General features: G+C 53.7%; 1 protein-coding gene across 1 annotated transcript; it reads right to left on the reverse strand.

The window, feature by feature from the left end:
* Positions 1 to 5562: 5562 nt before the first annotated feature.
* SFRP5 (secreted frizzled related protein 5) lies at positions 5563 to 10439 on the reverse strand. Its single transcript, XM_019953173.2, has 3 exons — positions 9839 to 10439; positions 8101 to 8178; positions 5563 to 6637 (listed from the first exon to the last, which is right to left on the reverse strand). Exons 1-3 carry the CDS (start codon positions 10359 to 10361, stop codon positions 6291 to 6293), a joined length of 948 nt encoding a protein of 315 aa, XP_019808732.1. The 5' UTR covers positions 10362 to 10439; the 3' UTR covers positions 5563 to 6290.
* Positions 10440 to 17780: the final 7341 nt, after the last annotated feature.

Raw genomic sequence — 17780 nt, forward strand, 5'->3', positions numbered from 1 at the left:
AGGGAAGCAGCCAGAACCTTGCTCTGGCAGTTTTTACAGAAGAGCATGTTCACAGTACTTAGTACCAAAGTGTCTTCAGCAGCTTGGTAGTCCAGAGGAAATGCTGGAGGAGTGGAAAATAGGGTCTTTGAGCAAAAGAGCACAGAGTGGTAGCACAGGCCCAGGAAGGAAGTTCTTCTCGTGGAGGGCATGTGGCCCGGTTGGTCACTTGGAGGGATACTCGGAGTTAATCCAGTCCAGCCCCTCACTGTGGGAGCCACAGTGCATCCGCATGAGCATGTGGTTCCCACCACATTGGAGGATGAAGCCAGAGGGCTTTGCTCAGAGCCGGAGCAGTGTGCACTAGCCAGGGAGCATCCCAGCGGCAGTAAAGGCAGGTGCTGTGATGGGCCAGCTCCACACTTGGCCTATTCTACATTGACTGCACCCACGCTGGAGTGAGTTGCTACAGGGAGGGGCTTGCCCCAAGCCTGTCTGTGCTGCTTTCCTCATCTGTAAAGTGGGTGGAGAGTGGTCTTATCTCATATGGTTGCTGTGAGGATTAAATAAGACAGTCCACTTTAGGTGGGAAGTTAGGTGCCTGGCACATAGGAAATGCTCAATAAACGCTAACTTATTTCTCTCTTCCTGGCAGTCTTCAGGAATAGCAAAACAACTCTGCCCCGCATGGCTTAGAACAGCGATTTTTTTAAAACCAGAGAATAATTATAGATTATTATTCAGGAAAGAATGAGGCTAGACTGTAGTTTGAAAAAGCAGAGTCAATATTTTATGTTGGGAAAATGAAAACAAGTCTAATGTTGGTGGAGTACAGACTATAGCTTGAGGAGCTCTCAGGACGTAGGATTCAGGGGCGTGAGAAACAAGGTTTTCATCTGGGGTCAGTGAAGAAGGGAGGGTACCTTCTTGTCCCCTTGAGGTGCATGTGAGGGCCTCAGAGCAGGCCAGCAGTGGACAGCTTTAGAGTGCAGGTGCCACTGGGAAATGGGGGATGGAGCCGTGGAGGGCTTTACGAGGAGTGGGTGGCGCCTTCCAGCTCTCTGGGGTCTGCAGTGTAGACAGCACCGAAGGCAGCATAGCCTAGAAGGCAGATTGTCTGTTGTAGACCTGGATGCCTGGCTTTAAAGATGTCTTCCGGTTTGTTCTCGGGGACCCAGTGAGGGGACGGGAGCCAGGTCTAGGACGGCCCTGGGGCCTGCTGGGCAGACCTGGATGGACAGCCAGCTCCCACAGCCTGACTTGGGTTGAGGGTTCTGTCCATCATTTTTTGTGGGCTGCTCATGGTGGGGAGCAGTCTCCAGTGATCCTTGGCAGACCTTGAACTGGCCGTGGTTTCTGGGGTCTTCCGGATTTGTGGTCGTTGGTCACTTGGCCCTCACAGCTGAAGCCAAGAGAAGCACCAGTATCATCCCTTTGTCTCCATGGAACCTTCGAGGCATCAAGGGGCCCTGGCTCCAGCATCTCTCCTGCACCTGGTGGCTCTAAGATCATAGTACCTGTGTTTATTGAGCACTCGTAGTGGGCAGTGTGTGGAGTGTGTCATCTCATTTAAACCTCATGAGAGTCCCCAAAGCTAGGTTCTGTTATTAACTTAACCAGTGAGTAAGTGAGTGAAATAACCTGCCCAAGGTCACATAGCTAGTGAACCATGGAGCCCTGGTGTGAACTGTGTCACAGGTGCTTCTAGGCACCAGAGAAAAACTGGGTCACCATAGCAGTCCTGGCTGTCACCTACCCTCTGTTCTGCCTTGCCCCCACACACTCCAGGAGTTTCTGAGACGCTGAGCTAATGGAAGGGGCCTGCCCACCACCAGCCCTAGCGAAGTGGGCTCAGCCTCCAGGGGAACAGAGGCAGTCTTGTGGCAGGAGCTCCCCCAGCTCCCAGCACTGCCCCACCTCCCTGGCTGAGTCGTTTTCAACACCCAGAGCAGCACATTCCATTCTCGGGCACAGCTGGGGGCTGGGGACTCCGGATCCCCCTGGCCCCAGCAGAGCCTGCTGTCTGGGCTGGGACACTGGGTCCCAGCCACACACATTCCAGCAACAACCACCCCCCACATTGGATTTCCCAAGGAGTGAACTTTAGCCAGGATTACAGCCAACTGAACACTTGTGGGATGAGAGCTTCCTTTGTGGGACCCAAGAGGCTGGATGCTGACGGGGTTGAGAGGGGAGGAGGAGTGAGGGGGGTGTTCAAGACTGGCTTCTCTGCTGCTCGCAGGGCCCTTGGGGTGGGATCTGAGCAGGGGCCCCCCGAAATCTTCCTGTGAGGCAGGGTGGCAGAAGCACAGCTGCCTCCACACCGATCTTGCCCACCTGTCTTCAGCTTTGCCCCTTGTAGGCAGTAGTTCCCAGGGTTAGAGCGTGGGGGTCAAATCCTCACCACACTGCTAAGTACAGCTGTGTGTCCATCAGTAAGTTCATTAACTTCACTGAACCTCAGCCTCCTCATCATTAAAATTGTTGTTGTTTAGTTGCTAAGTCGCGTCTGACTCCTTTGTGACCCTGTGGACTGTGGCCCACCAGGCTCCTCTGTCCATGGGATTTCCCAGACAAGAATACTGGAGTGGGTTGCCGTTTCTTCCTCCAGGGGATCTTCCCGACCCAGTGATCGAACCCAGATCTCCTGCGTTGCAAGTGGGTCCTTTGCCACCGAGCCTCATCATGAATGTGGGGACGGGGAATTCCCTGGCAGTCCAGTGGTTAGGATCTGCACTTGCCCACCACAGAGGGCACACGTTCAGTGCCTCGTCAAGGAACTAGAGATTCTGCATGCTGCTCAGTGCAGCCAAATTAAACAATTAATTAAAAAATAACAAATAGGGATAATAATAGTACCTACACTGGGACGTTTAAGTAAGAATGCCTAAGTACTTGGTTATTTATACATTAATGGGCTTGATATATTGAGTGCTACTGTGGTATTATATGTCTCTCCCCTCTACTGCCCTACATACCTGGGTATGTGTTTTCTGATACAAAACCCCAAATGTAGACTCTCCCCCTTCTAGAAGTAACAGTTATGGCCTTTAGATGTTCCTGCCTTTCCTGCCCTCCTGCCAGAAGCATTTCTTAGTTGGTTAACAAATCAATTAGAACTTTAATAAGCACTTATTTTGCGTAAGCACTGTGCTAGGTCAAAGCCTTTGGTTAATAAAAATACTAATGACTATTTAATGAACATTTTCTAAAAGCTGGGCCTTGTTTCCAGGTATTTTTTCACGCATTTCTCCACTTAACGCTCAGCCACCCTGTGAAGTAGACACGATGACTCCATTTTCCGGCTGGGCGGTGGTCCCAGTGTCACATGGTCGTTAGGTCACAGCATTGGAACCCAGACTGGGCTCTGCCGCCTCTCTCACCCGATCCTGAGTGTTGGAGGCCTTCCCTGAATCCCTTCTGTTCACTATCAGAACGCTCCTTTTGTCCTCAACTGAAACACTTGACTTCCTTGCTCCCTTGCAACTGGGGCCGGCCATGTGACTTGAATGTTGGCTGGTGAGCAAGAAGTGGAAACCTACCAGGTGGGACTTGTTGGGAAATTACTGTTTTCCTGATCAAAAGGGCCAGAGGCAGCTCACGGGCAGCTTTTGCTCTTAGCCCTTCCCTGCCTTGCTCCCTGGAATGTGGCTGAGAAGTTGGGAGGAGGAGGTACCCCCTCCCATCCCCCCCACCCCAGGCAGAGCAGGAAGACAGAACGAGCCTGGGATGTGGACCTCCCAGCTCCAGACCCCCTTGCCTGGGGAAGCCCCGCTGTCTCTGGGAGTTTCTGCTCCCCCCAGTCACTGACACGCAGTGCAGACGCTCGCGGGGCGGCCCTGCCGCCTGTCTCAGGCTGGCCAGGAGGGAGTGTTCTGTGGCTGGACAGAATGAGCAAGGGCTCAGGCCTTGCTGGTCCTCTTGGGTGTCTGGTCCCAGGAAAGAGAGTCCTGGGGGCTCTGACAGCAGGTGTTGGGGACAGAGGTGAGGTAGAGCGGAGCCTGCTGCCTTTGTAGGGTGAGGAGCGCCTTACCGGGGCCTCCCAGGATGGGCTCAGGGAGCCCCTCCTTGCCCGCTCCCTCTCACGGGCTGCCAGCACCTGACAGAGGTCAGTATTGTGCTCCGGCCAGAGGCAGCCCAAGCCCTGTGTATTCAGTGGAAAAATAATTCCTGGTCCTGGTTGACCATAGAAGTGTCCATAAATATTTGGTTGGGGTAGGAGGCTGGGAGACAAGGGGTGGATTCAGGGAGCCAGGTGGGCTGGGCAGGCTTTGGGCGAGGGTGGGTGGCAGCGGTGTCCTCAGAGGAAGGAGAAACAAGCGGGCCTCTGCCGCTCCTGACCTGTGGTGGGGCCACCTGACTGCCAGGGAGGTGATTTATGGCCGGCTGTCAGACCACCTGTTAGCTGGCACTGGCCTCTTCGTTTCTCGCTTCTCTGAGAGCTGCGGGAGCAAGCCAGGGTTTTTCCTCATCGAGAGAGAGAACGTGGCTCCATTGTTTCGGAGGAGCAGCAGGTCTTGATTGGACTTGGCATCCCAGCTGAACCCCAGTTGGTGGGGAAAGCAGTCTAGGGGTGTCTGCGGCCCCCCTGCTCGGTACATCTGCCCTGTCCCTCAGCATCTGCTGATGGTACCCCAGGACGCTTCCCTGGCATCATCCCTCCCATGTTCTGGACATTTGAGTGACAGTAGCCTGTCGCCTCCGTTTCAAGGCTTCTCCCCTTGCTGCTTCATCCAGCTCAAGGTAGCAGCCTCCCTTTGCCCTGAGCTCACCGAAGAAGCCCCTGGAAGCGTTAGAGCTGGTCCTCTCCCTGCAAGCAGGAACAGGACTGCTCCAGCCTGAAGAAGCTCAGCCCTTTGCCCTCCTCCAGCCTCAGCTGTTGGCTTATCTGGATGGAAGTTCTCAGCCCTGGCTGCACACCACCCAGGGGGCACCTGGAAATGCTGATTTTGGAGCACCCTCCAGAGGTTCAGGTTTAATTGCTTTAGCTTAGGGCCTAGTATTTTGTAAAAGCTCCCCAAATGCTTCAAAGTGTTAAAGGCCTGAGCTGCTGCAGTTCTCACCAGCTCAGGCAACACTGATGCTCCAGGGACCAGCTTGGAGTAGCACCTGTTCACGCCACCATCTGCTACACGTCCAGTGTCCAGGGGTGTCTGAGCTCTTAAGGGGTGGGAGTGACAAGTTTAGGCCTCTGGCCCTTCATAGTAGTTCCCTGTGGCCCAGCCTCTTGGGGGCTCCTTGGAGCGGGCACTGCCCATGTCAGGGAGGTGCTGCAGGACCACGGGAACCTTCTGAGTGTGGGAGAAGGCTGGGGAACTTGGCATCTCTGTCCTTCCTCTGAGACAAAAGGATAGTCATCCCCATCGCTCGCTTAGGCTCATTGTGGGGATAAGAAGGGTGACCCTTGCTGTGTGTTCTCAGTGGATCCTGCAAAATCATGGGAATTGCTCTTTTTAGGCATTCCAAGTATGTCTGTGTAGACAGACCGTGGGTTACAAAAAGGCCTCTTTCTCAAAGTCCCTTCTGAATGGCCCCTCGCCCTCCCTCCTGGAACTGGCTGACAAAGAAATCACCTGCTCAAAATCAACTGTTTGTTTTCTTTAATTAAAAACTTAAAAAAAAAATAGAAAATCAAATCCTACCTGCATCAGTCTAGTACCTATGGCCTCGCAGCAGAAGCAATAATTTATGGTCATCAGGATATAGGGACACGCGGAGGCTGAGGAGCGAGCTTCTGGGAGGGGGCTGGGCTGGGCTTCTCCCCAGTCCAGTGGGGAAGGAGACAGGCAGAGATGGGGGAGGTGGGAAAGTGTGGCTGGAGGGCACCATGACCCTTTCCTCTGGGGGCTATGATGAGGACACATGAAGGGGCATGGGGTCCGGGAACTGTCCCCCAAGTAGCTCAGCCCAATGTCAAGACTTCCCTCTCCCGGGTGAGGCCCCACTGCAACAGACGGGCTGACACTACCGGCTCCCCTGGAAGCCGCCACCTCAGGCTGCTCCGAGCCCCTGCGCCGTTCCCTTGCTTTCTTCTCTCTGCTTACTTTCTGAGAGCCTGGGGCTTCCCCTGAACTGAGAAAGGCCTGGTTCTCTGGGAGCTAACCTCCAAGAACCCCAGAACCCCTCAGTCAAGGACAGCCTGGCTCCGTGTCCATCCCTTAGTGCCTGTACCTGCACAGCTCTGCGTGAACCACTCTGTGGCAGGGGCTAGGTCAGCCTGGGGAGGGGGAGGCCAGGTGGGCAGAGGAGAGAGTGCCCCAGGGATGGGGACCGAGGACAGGGCATGGCTGGGTGGGGCAGAGAAGAGCCCTTCAGTGGGGCTCTGCTGCCCCATAGAAGAAGGGGTAGTAAAGGGAGCAGGGGTAGGAGAACATGAACTTGACTGCGAACTTCATCTCCTTGTTCTTCTTGTCCCAGCGGTAGACGGCCATGAGCAGCAGCTGTCCGTCTACTTTGCGGCCCATGACCAGGAAGCTGCCAGCCAGGCTGTCCAGCTGTGGGCAGGGGCAGCCAGCACTGTTCTTCATGTGCAGCACGAGCCTCTTGGTGTCCTTGCGCTTCAGGGGGCCCGACTTGAGCAGCTTCTTCTTTTTCTGGGCTCCAATCAACTTCCGGTCCCCATTCTCTATCTTGATCTCCTTGATGCGCATTTTGACCACTGTGTGTGGGGGGTGGACAGGGGGTCAGCCATGAGAGCCATCAGGCTTGCTTAGGATGCTGGTGACCCCATGCTTGGTGCTCTGCCTGAAGCTCCAGGCCTGGGCCTTGGAGACATGGAGCTTCCGCATGTATACTTACGAAGCTCCCACCAGGTGCTGGACTTGTGCAGACATTATCGGCTTTCATCCTGACATGAATGGGTGTGGTGGGGAAATGAGGTTTGGAGAGGTGGTGATGGGCCTGAATTCTAGAGCCTGGCTTGAACTGAGATCTGGGCTGTGCCTTTCCATGATACCAGGTGCAGGGTGGAGAGCTCTCCTTGGGGAGTGAACTTGGGCGTGGGCTCCCCAGGGAAGGGAAAATATTGGGGGTGGAGATAACCACTTGGAGGGAGCGTTTGGTGGAGGGGGTCCTTGTGATGCAGGAAGGCTGGACTTCGTGATCTCTGGGGATGGATGCTTCCAAATAGGATTTCTGGCTGTGTGTGTGCATGTGTGTGGAGGGTGTTTGGAGCAGTGGTGGGCTGGTAAATGCCAGCTCCGGGGAGGGGCTGCTCTGCAGTACGTGACGCTTTCCCCAGTGTGACACGCAGGGTCGGGAAGCGCTGCAGTCACCTCTATGTGTGTGTGTGTGTGACCGTGTAGTGTGGTGCTGCTGCACGTTTTTGTGTATAAGAGGATGTCTGCGGTATGTGTAGGAGTTTGTAGGATGTTTGTGGAGTGTGTGGCTAGTGGGCGAGGTGATTAAAGAGCCTAATAGAGCAGGGCGTGGTCACGTAGGGTAGCATCCTCCTTCTTTGGGCCTCTGGATCCCCATCTCTGGGAGAAGCCAGAGAGTAGCTTTGGCCACCCAGGGAGAGACATTGTTATAAAAATCTTCTTTCTCTCCCACCCGCTCTTTTTCTCTCTTGGACATACACACACCTTGCAATAATAATGTTCTCTTCCCAAACAGACTAACAACATAAAAGACTTGCTACAGGAAGGGTTTCGTTGCTTTCTCTTTTTTAGAGACAATGAGGTTAAGGCACAAAACGGGAACCAACCGGGCAAAGACCACAGGCCCGGCTGTGTGGTCTGCATGGGAGCCAGGTCCTGACTGCCCCAGGAATGAGGAGGCTTCAGGATGAAGCTGTGGGGCCGGGGACCACAGCACCCCCAGCCAGAGATGCATCAGGTACTAGGCAGAGGTGCCCGGGGGCCAGGGGGCTGCGCTTCCGTCCTGGAGCCCATCTCTCCCCTCTGCTGCCCCCATCCATCTCTGGACCAAGCCTGCCTCCCACAAAGAGAATCCAGCCCTGGAGGCCCTTCTGTAGGCAGTGTCAAGGAAAGGCTGCAAGAGCCCTGGCTAGGGATGGACCATGGCCTTGGGGAGCGGCTTCTGAAGTCCCTGGGATGCCAAAAAGAAAAAAAGTGTATTTCTCTGGGGAGAGGGCAGTGGCCACATGGGCTCTACACTCACCGAAGTCGCTGGAACACATCTGCTCCATGAGTCCGTCAGCACTGTGCTCCATCTCACACTGGGCACAGATCTTGGTCACTGAAGAGAGAAGCAGGGATAGAGTGAGGGGATCAGAGGCCAAAGAGCCAAACTTAGGGTTCAGGCTCCCCCACTGACCAGCCACCTCCGCCTCCCAAGCCTCCACTTCCCCGTCAGGAATCAGGATGATGGTAATGATCATGCTCACTGAGTGGTTGTGAGATTCCAGAGACGAGGTTGTGAAGGGACGAAACTGACCAGGTAGGCACGGCTGCCCCATGACCCTGGCAGCTGCGGCCATCATGTGCGCCCGGCCTGTCTCTGTGTGTCTGCCTCCTGGCAGGCCGCCCCATCATGGCAGGGCGAGGGGCTCAAAGAGGGTGGGAGTGGGAGGGCAGAGCCAGGTGGGACTCTAAGAATGGGATTTCCCTGCCTTCCAAGTTTGAGCTCCAAGAAAACCAGAATAAAAGAGCCCTGCCAGGATCCCTGCTGGGGACTGTGCTGTTTCTTCTTGAGCGGTGTCTCTCCTTTCCTGGTCCCATTTCTAACCCAAGAATAGGGAGTTTGCCTTCTCTCACCACTCTCTGGTCACAAGACCCCCACCCAACCTCGACTCTCAGGTCCCATGTGGGTGCATAGGATTGGGATAGCATGGGTGAGGTTAGCTCTGAGCGGTGGGTGGGGTGTGGTGGGGTTCAGTTGCTTTTGGGGGGCCGGGTCAGGTGAAAACTGGGGCAGTGCTGCCCCTTGGGAGAGTCCCAGAGCCAGGGGCTTCCTGGATTCTCATATCAGCCACCCAGGCGAAGCTTCCTTGCCTGGTGCCACTGTTTATTCTCCTATCTGGTGTCCAACAGGGGCTTACTCTGTCTGAAAGGAGGTTAGCAGACAGTGGGGAGAAGAATGAGGGGGGTGCACAGTGAAGGGGAGGCTGAGACCAGAGAGGAATGAGGGGTAATGGGATGGGGGTGGGGAGGAAGGTGGCACTTAAGAGTCTAGAAGTTTGGGGAACCTGAGATTGCTTCCTATTTAACAATGAGGAGACAGAGGCTCAACTTGCCCAAGGGCTCCTTGTTAGGGGCAGAGCCTGGCACCCTGCTCACCATTCTGCTCTGAGCCTTACCCAGGGGTCTGACTGCCTGGGGCACTGGGGAAAGAGTGGGAGAATTTAGGGTTCCCAGGTGCAGAAAATAGGGGCAGGGTGGAAACCATAGCCCAGAGTTGCGTTTGGCCCCCAGTCTTTGGCTACATCATTTCCCCTAGCCTCCGCCCCTCCCCAAATCCCAACACAGGTAGGGGTCCAGGGCTGCTGAGGCCAAAGGCATCTTTAGCAACCCTGGGTATCTGTGGGCTGAGAGGGGTGATAAGGCATTTATTGGAGGCCTCAGGATGAAGTGACAGCACTGCCCTCACACCCCTGGGATTCCAGAAGCTTAGGAAGGTGGAAGCTGCGAGGGAAAGCCAGGAGAGGTTTCAGGAGCAGTTGGAATGGGAGAGAACCAGTTTGAACGTCCAGAGCCGCAAGGAGGCACTACTCTGGCAGGCCATGGCGGGAGGGGAAGGCTGGAAGGCTTCGGGGGGACATGCAGGGCTGAGCAAAGACTCTGAGTGTGTGTGTGTCTAGAGGAGATGGCACCTCTAGAGGGCTGTGGCATCCATTGGGGTCCGGCTCACGGGTACCCAGGGGCAGTCGGAGCGCAGGGGGCGGGGGCGGGAGCGCTACCTGGAGGCGCGGTGGCGGGCAGGTGCCCGAACTGCACAGCGATGCAGAGGTCGTTGTCCAGGGGGAACTTGTGACAGTGCAGCATCTCGGGCCAGGGGAAGCCATAGGCCTCCATGAGCGGCGCGCAGCCGGCGCGCACAGCCTCGCACAGCGAGCGGCAAGGGTAGATGGGCCGGTCGAGGCAGACGGGCGCGAAGAGCGAGCAGAGGAAGACCTGCGTGTCCGAGTGGCAGCGCTTGGCCAGCAGCGGCAGCCAGCTGCTCGCCTGCTGCTTCACCTCGGCCAGGCTCTCGTGCTCCAGCAGGTTGGGCAGCCGCATGCGCTTGTAGCCCACCGTGTGGCAGAGCGGCAGGTCGGCGGGGATGTCGAGGCACTGGGGCGGCTTGGAGTACGAGCGCCCGTGCAGCGGCTCGGTCTGCCAGCCGTAGTAGTCGTACTCCTCGCCCCGCGCCGGCGCCCCGTGCAGCGCCCCCAGCAGCAGAGCCAGCACGGCCGCCCGCGCGCCCCCGGCCGCCGCCCGCATGGCTGCGCAGGCCCCCGACACTCCGTCGCCGCTGAGGTCGCCCAAGTGGACGGCAGCCTCGCTCCGCTCCCGGGCGCACCGAGTGATTCTGGCGCCTCCCACCTTGGGGCTCCAACCCCGGCCTCGCCGCGCGCCGCAGCCAATCTCCGGCCGCCCGGCCCCCGCCCCAAGGCGGGGAGGCAGGGTGGCGCCCCCTCGGCCCCTCCTGCCCTGGGGCCCGCGCGTCCCGCCCAGAGTCCCGCCCGCTCGTGCGCCCCTCTCCCGCTCGCCTGCTCCCCCGCCAGTGCTCCAGCCTCGCCTTGCGCCTCTCGCCAGGACTCCTTCACCTCCCTAGGCTTTTTCCTCGTCTCTAGCCGTCTCCTTATCTCTCTCCGACACAGCCTCTCCTGTTCCTTTTCTCACTCACTTCACTTGGTTATCTCTCCGTCTCGGCCTGTACCCCTCTGCTCTGTTTTCTCTTTCCTGACACCTGGGTTCTCCCCTTTCCCGGCAGGAGTCTTCTGGCTGCTCACACCCTCCTGGTCCAGCCGGGCAAGTGCTTCACCCCCAGTGCTCACGCATTTGTGGAGTTCCTGCCTGGTTCCGGGCAGCTGTGCTGACTGCTGGGGAATCAGAGATGGATGTGATCCAGAGCCCACCTCCTGGACATCCCAGCTTAGTTGGGGCCAAGATAATCATACCTGCTGTTTAGTGAGCACTTACTTAGTGCCTCAGACACTGCACAGCACTTCATAACCTTATCAACTATTTCCAATGATGGCTAATACTTATTGGGTGCTTCCCATGTGTCAAGTCTTTCTGACCACATTACATAAACTACCTCATTTAATTCTCACAATAATGGCATAAGATGGGTAGGTACTTCTACTATCTGTGCTTTACAGATAAAGGCACTGACCTAAAAAGATTAAGTAGGGATTGGAGCCAGGACCTGAATCCAGATCTGATTCCAAGAGTCAGAGCCAGGTCATGACCAGGGGTTCTGGATTCTGAGTCTGTAGGCTTAGTGAATCTGTGTGTCTGTAGAGGGGTGGGAGTGGGGTGGGGAGGGAGACTCAGAGAAGTGAAGTAACTGGCCCTTGGTCACCTTGCTAACAGATGAAGGAGCCATGATTTGAATCCAGATGTTTGGTTCCAAAGACCAGGGAACTATTCAGCTCTAAGACAAATTTCAGCCTAGAGTAGGAAATGCTGAGGGAGGAGAGTGTATCTCCTCTGGGAGCCTAGAGAAGGAAGGAATTGAGGAGGATATCCAGGGAGGCATCAGAGAAGGGGCAGGGTTTCAGGGACCCAATGTTAACGGTCCATCTGGATCCTGCCTTCCATTGGCTTTCTGTGGGAGGAGCTTTGGTTAAGAGGCTCAGAGGTGGGGTGGGATGGTAGGCTCCTTCCTGAGAACCTAACTGAAAACCTGACTCCCCAGCCTTTGTTGGGGAGGGTACCCTGGGGAGGAGTCTTGTAGCAGGGTTTGGGGTGCTCTGAGCTAGGGGAAGAAGTTCTGGGGCACTTGCTCCCTACACTCTTGCCCTCAAATCCTCCCCACCCCATTCTCCTGAATGTCTCCAAGGCTCCCATCTTCCCACGGATCTATCCTTGCGGTGCTAGTGGAGAGCAGTAAGGACCACTTCTCTTAATAGTCAGATGACACTCACACACCACTTACTGTGTGCAAAGCTTGAGATGTGTATCCCACAGATGGGGATACAGAGATACAAAAGACATCGGGCCTGCCTCATCTGATCTAGTTTTGAGAAAAAGACACAAGACATGGCCGAGGAGGCAAAGGAAAATTAGGCAGATCCCTCGAGTGGAACAGCCCTCGGGTGGAACAGCCCTCTGTTGTTTTGATGTCCAGGAACACACTTTCCTCCCATTTCTCCCTCTCCCAACTCCGGCATGAGAGGTTCTGGGATGACCACTTAGAAGGTGAAGGGCCGTTCCCTGCAGGGTCAGACAGTGTAGTGGAGTAGTGGTGCAAGGTCTTGGACTCTGCAGACAGAAAGAGCCAGGTTCCCATCTGAGTGCATACTCTATGAGTGACGACCTTGGGCACATACTTAGCTATTCTGACCCTTCATTTCCTTGTTTTGAAATAGAACCTCTTCAGCAGATGTTGTGAGGGGCAAACAAAGTGGTGCATGGAAAGAAAGCCTCCTGCACAATGCCAGCACATAACAGGCATCCAGGAATGTTAGCTCGCCAAGGGATGTGTGATTTTAGGATATAAATGTGGTGTGTGCTCTGAAAGCTCCCTCGGACACCTTGGCCCTGGCTCCGGCTTGGGATTCTGAGCAGTAGTTCTGCTCCCTGCACTCCAGCTTACCACTCACCCCCTGCTCTGGGCTTGGCAGAGCTTCTCTACTCTGGGGGAAGTCTGGTTTTGGGCACTGGCAAGACTGTTGGGGCTCCCAGGTGGTTGAACAAGGTGCTGGCTCCCTGGGCAGCTGGTCTCCTGTGCTGTTTTTTGGCATCCCAGTGCCTGGCCTGGACAGAGTGAAGCATTGTTTCTGGGCTGCTTATGTAAGAACTGCACATGGTCTGAGAGCCGGGGGCGTCTGTACCTGGCAGCTCCAGGGCCTCTGAAGGGCAGAGGGGCGAGGCTGGAAACCTCCTGGAAGAGGAAGATGGGTAGGCTTTACCTGACAATTCTGTCTTGAGGGCCCCTGAGGCTTCTGGATATGGGGCCCGTGATGAAACTGAGGTGGGAAGCCCTTCATAAGAATCAAACCCGGGTGGGGGCTGACCCTGGGGCAGCCATTCAGGGAAGCTCTCCCTCTGTGGCCAGGCCGGCGGATTACTTTGGCCCTGGTGCCAGAGAAAGAAGGGGGCTGTGCTCTGACAGGGTCTCCCTTCTTGATGAGCCTGCTCCAGGGCCAGGGCAGCTGGGCGAAACACTTGGCATGCTGGACATCTGTCCATCCGGGAGCGTCTGCTGTCTGTCCAGGCACACGTTTCCCCCAGCTGATGGAGGAACCTGCTTGTTCAAAACAATGTGTACTCATGGTTTGTTGTGAGCAAAGTTCTACACAGATAACTCTTTGATTGGACTTGCTAATTATGGGGAATTCTCTGGTGGTCCAGTGGTTAGGACTCCTTGCTAAGATCCCTCAAGCTGTGGGGCCAACAAACACCTGGCTAGTTAATGTTATCAAAACCTACATTTTTTCTTCTTTTCTTTTTGGCTGCATGGGGTCTTAGTTGCAGCATGTGGGAGCTTGTTCAGGAGCTTATTCCCCGGACCCAGGATCCCTGCGATTGGGATCATAGATTCTTAACCACTGGACCACCAGGGAAATCCCTATTTTCCTGCCTTTTCAGTGCCTACTTCAGTGGTTCTCCTTGTGGTCAGGGTTCCCTTGAGGGTCCCCAAGTGCCTTTTAGGGAGTCTACAAGGCCAAAATTGTACGTAATTTGAAGATCTACTCAAAGTGCAAGACAGACCAATGAATTTTAAGGATTTTATTTTGTTGAGTAAGAAAAGTTTATTGATGTGGATTCAGATTCTACATTACAACCAACATTGAAAGAATTGCCACATGTCAATATTTTGGCAGTATCAATTTGATAGCCATAATATCTCAAAGGCTATTAAAATACTCTCTTTTTTACATTTCTATGTAAAGCCAGATTTTCTCCATATATGTCAACCCAAACAACATGTAACAACAGATTGAAAACAGGTGATATATGACTGTCTTCTATTAACCTAGACATGAATGAGACTGCGAAAGTGCAAAACAGTGCCAGTCTTTTCATATTTTTTTGTTTTGTAAAATATAATTATTTTTCACATAATTTGCTATTTCTGTTAACATAATGGATGTATTATGGTTGTTTGAAATGAATTATTTTTTTTCAGTTTTCATTTTAACCATGGTAGATACTAATAGGTATAAATCTATATAAACAAAACTTCTTTAATTAAAAATTTCAATTTTTAAGGGTGTAAAGAGGTCCTGAGATCAAAAAATTTAAGAACCACTGGCTTATTTCCTCTGTCATTTCTGATAGAGGTGTACAAAATCTACTTTGTGGGTTTGTTAATTTTTCTTTTTTGTCTCATTTGATTCAGTTTTGCTTTTTACACTTTGAAGCTGCATTGTTAGCAGCATAAAGTTTTGTGATTATTATGTGTTCTGGTTGGACTGTAATTTTTATCTGTTTGAAATAGCCTCCTTTGTTCCTTTTAATCTTTAGTCATGGGAAAAATGATTTCATGAACTAACATTTAGCTAGCACCTGCTGTGGGTCAGGTGTACATGAGAAAGAGTGTCTATCCTGGCCCATGTGGAGAATGTGGACTCGTGAAAGCAGTGAATTGTAGTGGGAGGAGTCAGGGCTTTGAGTCAGACTGACTGGTGGTGAATTCCAGCCACATCCTAGCTGTGTGTCTTTGGACATATGTCTGTTGGACTTTGGACCTGAATTTGTTTATTTGCAAAATGTGGTTAGTAACATTTATTTACTGGGTGGTGGTGAAGATGTACTGGATACCGGATGAGAGAAGCACGTAGCAGAGCGCCCGGCGTATAGTAGTTGTGTGATGAGCCCTAGAACAGAGCCACAGCGAGAGATCTGCCACGTTCATGCCCCTACAAGGGCTCTGGGGGTGGCAGCGTGTCCCAGTGGGGGAGTGCGCCATGCGTGGAGCTGGGAGATCTCAGTTGTGTGTTTTCAGCTTAATAGCAAGTCCTCCCACACCCTGAATCTCAGTTTCCTCATCTGTGAAGTGAGGAATGCAGTCTCTGTCCTGCATTCTCCACGGGGCCATCTTGAGAATAATGAAAACGAAGGGCTTTGGGATGATGATGGAGATGAGGCTGACTTTGTTCTTGGCCCAAGGTGGGACCTCTTCTGTCCCCAGCTTTTTTTTTTTTAATATTTATTTTTATTTATTTATTTGGCTGCTTAGGTCTTAGTTGGGGCATATGGGATCTAGTTCCCTGACCTAGGACAAAACCCGGACCCCCTGTATTGGGAGTGCAGCGTCTTAGCTGCTACACCACCAGGGAAGTCCCTGTCCCTGGCTGTGTGGAGGTCTTGCCAGCACAAGCTTGCCTTCCCCCCTGGGGGAATGTGATGCCTGAGGATGTGAGACTGAATCTCGTCTTTATTCCAGAGCCTCCTGGAATTACCTGCCTTTTGCAGTCTCAGCGTTCCCCTGCTGGGATACCTGTCTTCACAGCAACTGCTGCTGAGTGCTCAGCAAAAAGCCCAGGGTGAGTGGTCTGTGAAATGAAGAGAACTGTTAGTGCCAGGGGGAACCCATGACTACTGTCCCCCAGCATCCTCCCACCCCCCACCACTTTCTGTAAGAGGAAACTAGAACTTGACCTTCCTGACTCCCAGTCCAGTGCTCTCCTATCACACTGACAGCACTGTTTTTCTTTCCAGCATTTTAGTTTTGTCAACTTCAAAGTCAACATGTATCCCACAGGCCCGTAGCCGCGCCCCCCTTCCTGCTGCACAACCTGTCTCTGGGCAGCAGTTCAGGAAGGCCTGCTCAGGATCTCGGGGCAGTGGGGGCCTTGTCCTGGAGGGCCTGGGCTTACTGCCACTGAGTAGAGAGGCCAGGGAGGTGACCTAGTCTTCCCTGCCAGGAGCTTGGACACCAACAGGTTTTCCATTTGTCCTGGATCTCATGTGGTTCTGCAAAAATAGGAGAGGCCAGACTTGTCCCGGGCCTGGGTCTTGGTCTAGCTCTAAGAATGCCTGTCTGAGGTACAGCAGGAAGTAAGGTGGAAGGTGGGCATGGCTGATATTCTTTGGACAGGGCTGGGATGGAGAGAAGGACAAGTAACAGTCCCCTCTTCACCCTGGGTCCCCAGCACACCTGGGAGCCCTGAGGCTGTGGCTAGTGGGCAACCCAGCTAGAAGCATCTCAGAGAGGCACCCACATGTTTGGGTTAAGACCACGAACTCTGGGGACGTCCCTGGTGGTCCAATGGTTAAGACTCCATGCTTCCACTGCAAGGGGCACAGGTTAGGTCCCTGATCAGGGAACTAAGATCCTGCATGCTGGGAGGCACAGCCAAATATTAAATAATAATAAAAAAAGACCATGAACTCTGGAGCGGGACTGGATTCTAATTTCAGCAATGCTCCTTGACCTTGGGCAAGTTATTTAACCTGTCTGTGCTTCAGTTTCCTCATCTATACAATGAAGATGACAACTCTAGTGCCTTATAGGATCCCTGCCAAGGCTCCAGGTAGTCCAGGCCTCTTGGCTGGGAGAACTCACAGAACCCCAGACCTCCTTATGCGATCCTCATCTCCTGGCCATCATCTCTCTAGGTCGGTTTTTTTTTTTCAGTTTCTGGCTTCCCAGCAGGCTGAGGGTTCCACAAGGGCAAGACTTGTCTTGTCCATCTCCATTTCTCTGGCTCCCAGCCCACTGCTAATCATGTAAGAGATGCTCGATACATGCTGCATGAATGAATGACTGATTGGATGGATGAATACTTGGTGGAAGGAAGTAGAAGAAAGGAGTCTTTGGAGCCAAGTGGGTTCAGGTGGGAGCCACCTTCCTTTAACCTTTCTTGGGCTCTTTTGGAATTCTTGGGAGGCCCAGCAATGATCAGGAGGGCTGTAGGGTGACTGTGGGGAGAGCCATAGAGGACTGAGTGAGTAAGCTGAGAGGTATCAGATGCTTGCTGCGGGACTGGGGGTGATGGACAAGTCCTTTAAGCTTGTGCAGACCTCCTCCTTCCCCCTACTCTCTTGAACACTTGTTTAGTGCATCCTAGGTCCCTGGCATTATATTCTGTGCTTTCCCATCCATTGCCTCATTTAATTATTCCACCCGCACTGGGAGGGAGACATTATCTTCCCCATATAATACGAGAAATTTGAGACCTAGAGAAGTTCAGCAACTTGCCCAGAGTCACATAGCCAAAGAGCAAAGCCAGGACTTGAACCCAGGAATTTCCTCTGTGACTTGTGGCTTGCATCTGAGAAGGGCTGGGAGCAGGTCTACCCTGTCCAGCCCTGACCCAAACAGCTTTACAGGGGAGGGGGGCCCTGGAGCTGGAGCAGATACTTCGGTGGGACTCAAGTAACGGGGCTTCAGTGGTTTGGCCCCGTTGGCTGGGCCACTGCCCTCAGGAAGTGTGAGGTCTAGAGGGACAGCCAGCTGATAGCCTCTAATCACAGCTAGAGTGGGTTCTTGGTGCAGGGTGGAGAGGTGCCCCAAAGCTGCTCTGTGGGGGAGAAAATGAGCAGTGGACACAGAATCAAAGGCACCTACAATTAGGCTTTTGTCTCAACTGCTTATTTGGGAACTTGGGTGAGATACAACTCCTCATGCCTCAGTTTCCCCATCTGCAAAATGGGGACTTTCCTTTTGCAGATTGGCTGGTAAGATTAAACGAGAAGTACCTGAAGATTCTTAAAAGTGCTCTAGTGTAAGTGCTGAAAGAG

This window comes from Bos indicus, chromosome 26, assembly GCF_029378745.1.
Source record: "Bos indicus isolate NIAB-ARS_2022 breed Sahiwal x Tharparkar chromosome 26, NIAB-ARS_B.indTharparkar_mat_pri_1.0, whole genome shotgun sequence".
Classification (NCBI taxonomy): Eukaryota; Metazoa; Chordata; class Mammalia; order Artiodactyla; family Bovidae; genus Bos; species Bos indicus.

Excerpts from the sequence above, each read along its gene's own strand:
- SFRP5 (XM_019953173.2), bottom strand. The coding sequence starts at position 10,361 with ATGCGGGCGGCGGCCGGGGGCGCGCGGGCGGCCGTGCTGGCTCTGCTG. Across the intron at positions 8,179-9,838 it reads GCCCGCCACCGCGCCTCCAG|TGACCAAGATCTGTGCCCAG; the intron begins GTAGCGCTCCCG and ends TTCTCTCTTCAG. Across the intron at positions 6,638-8,100 it reads GATGTGTTCCAGCGACTTCG|TGGTCAAAATGCGCATCAAG; the intron begins GTGAGTGTAGAG and ends CCCCACACACAG.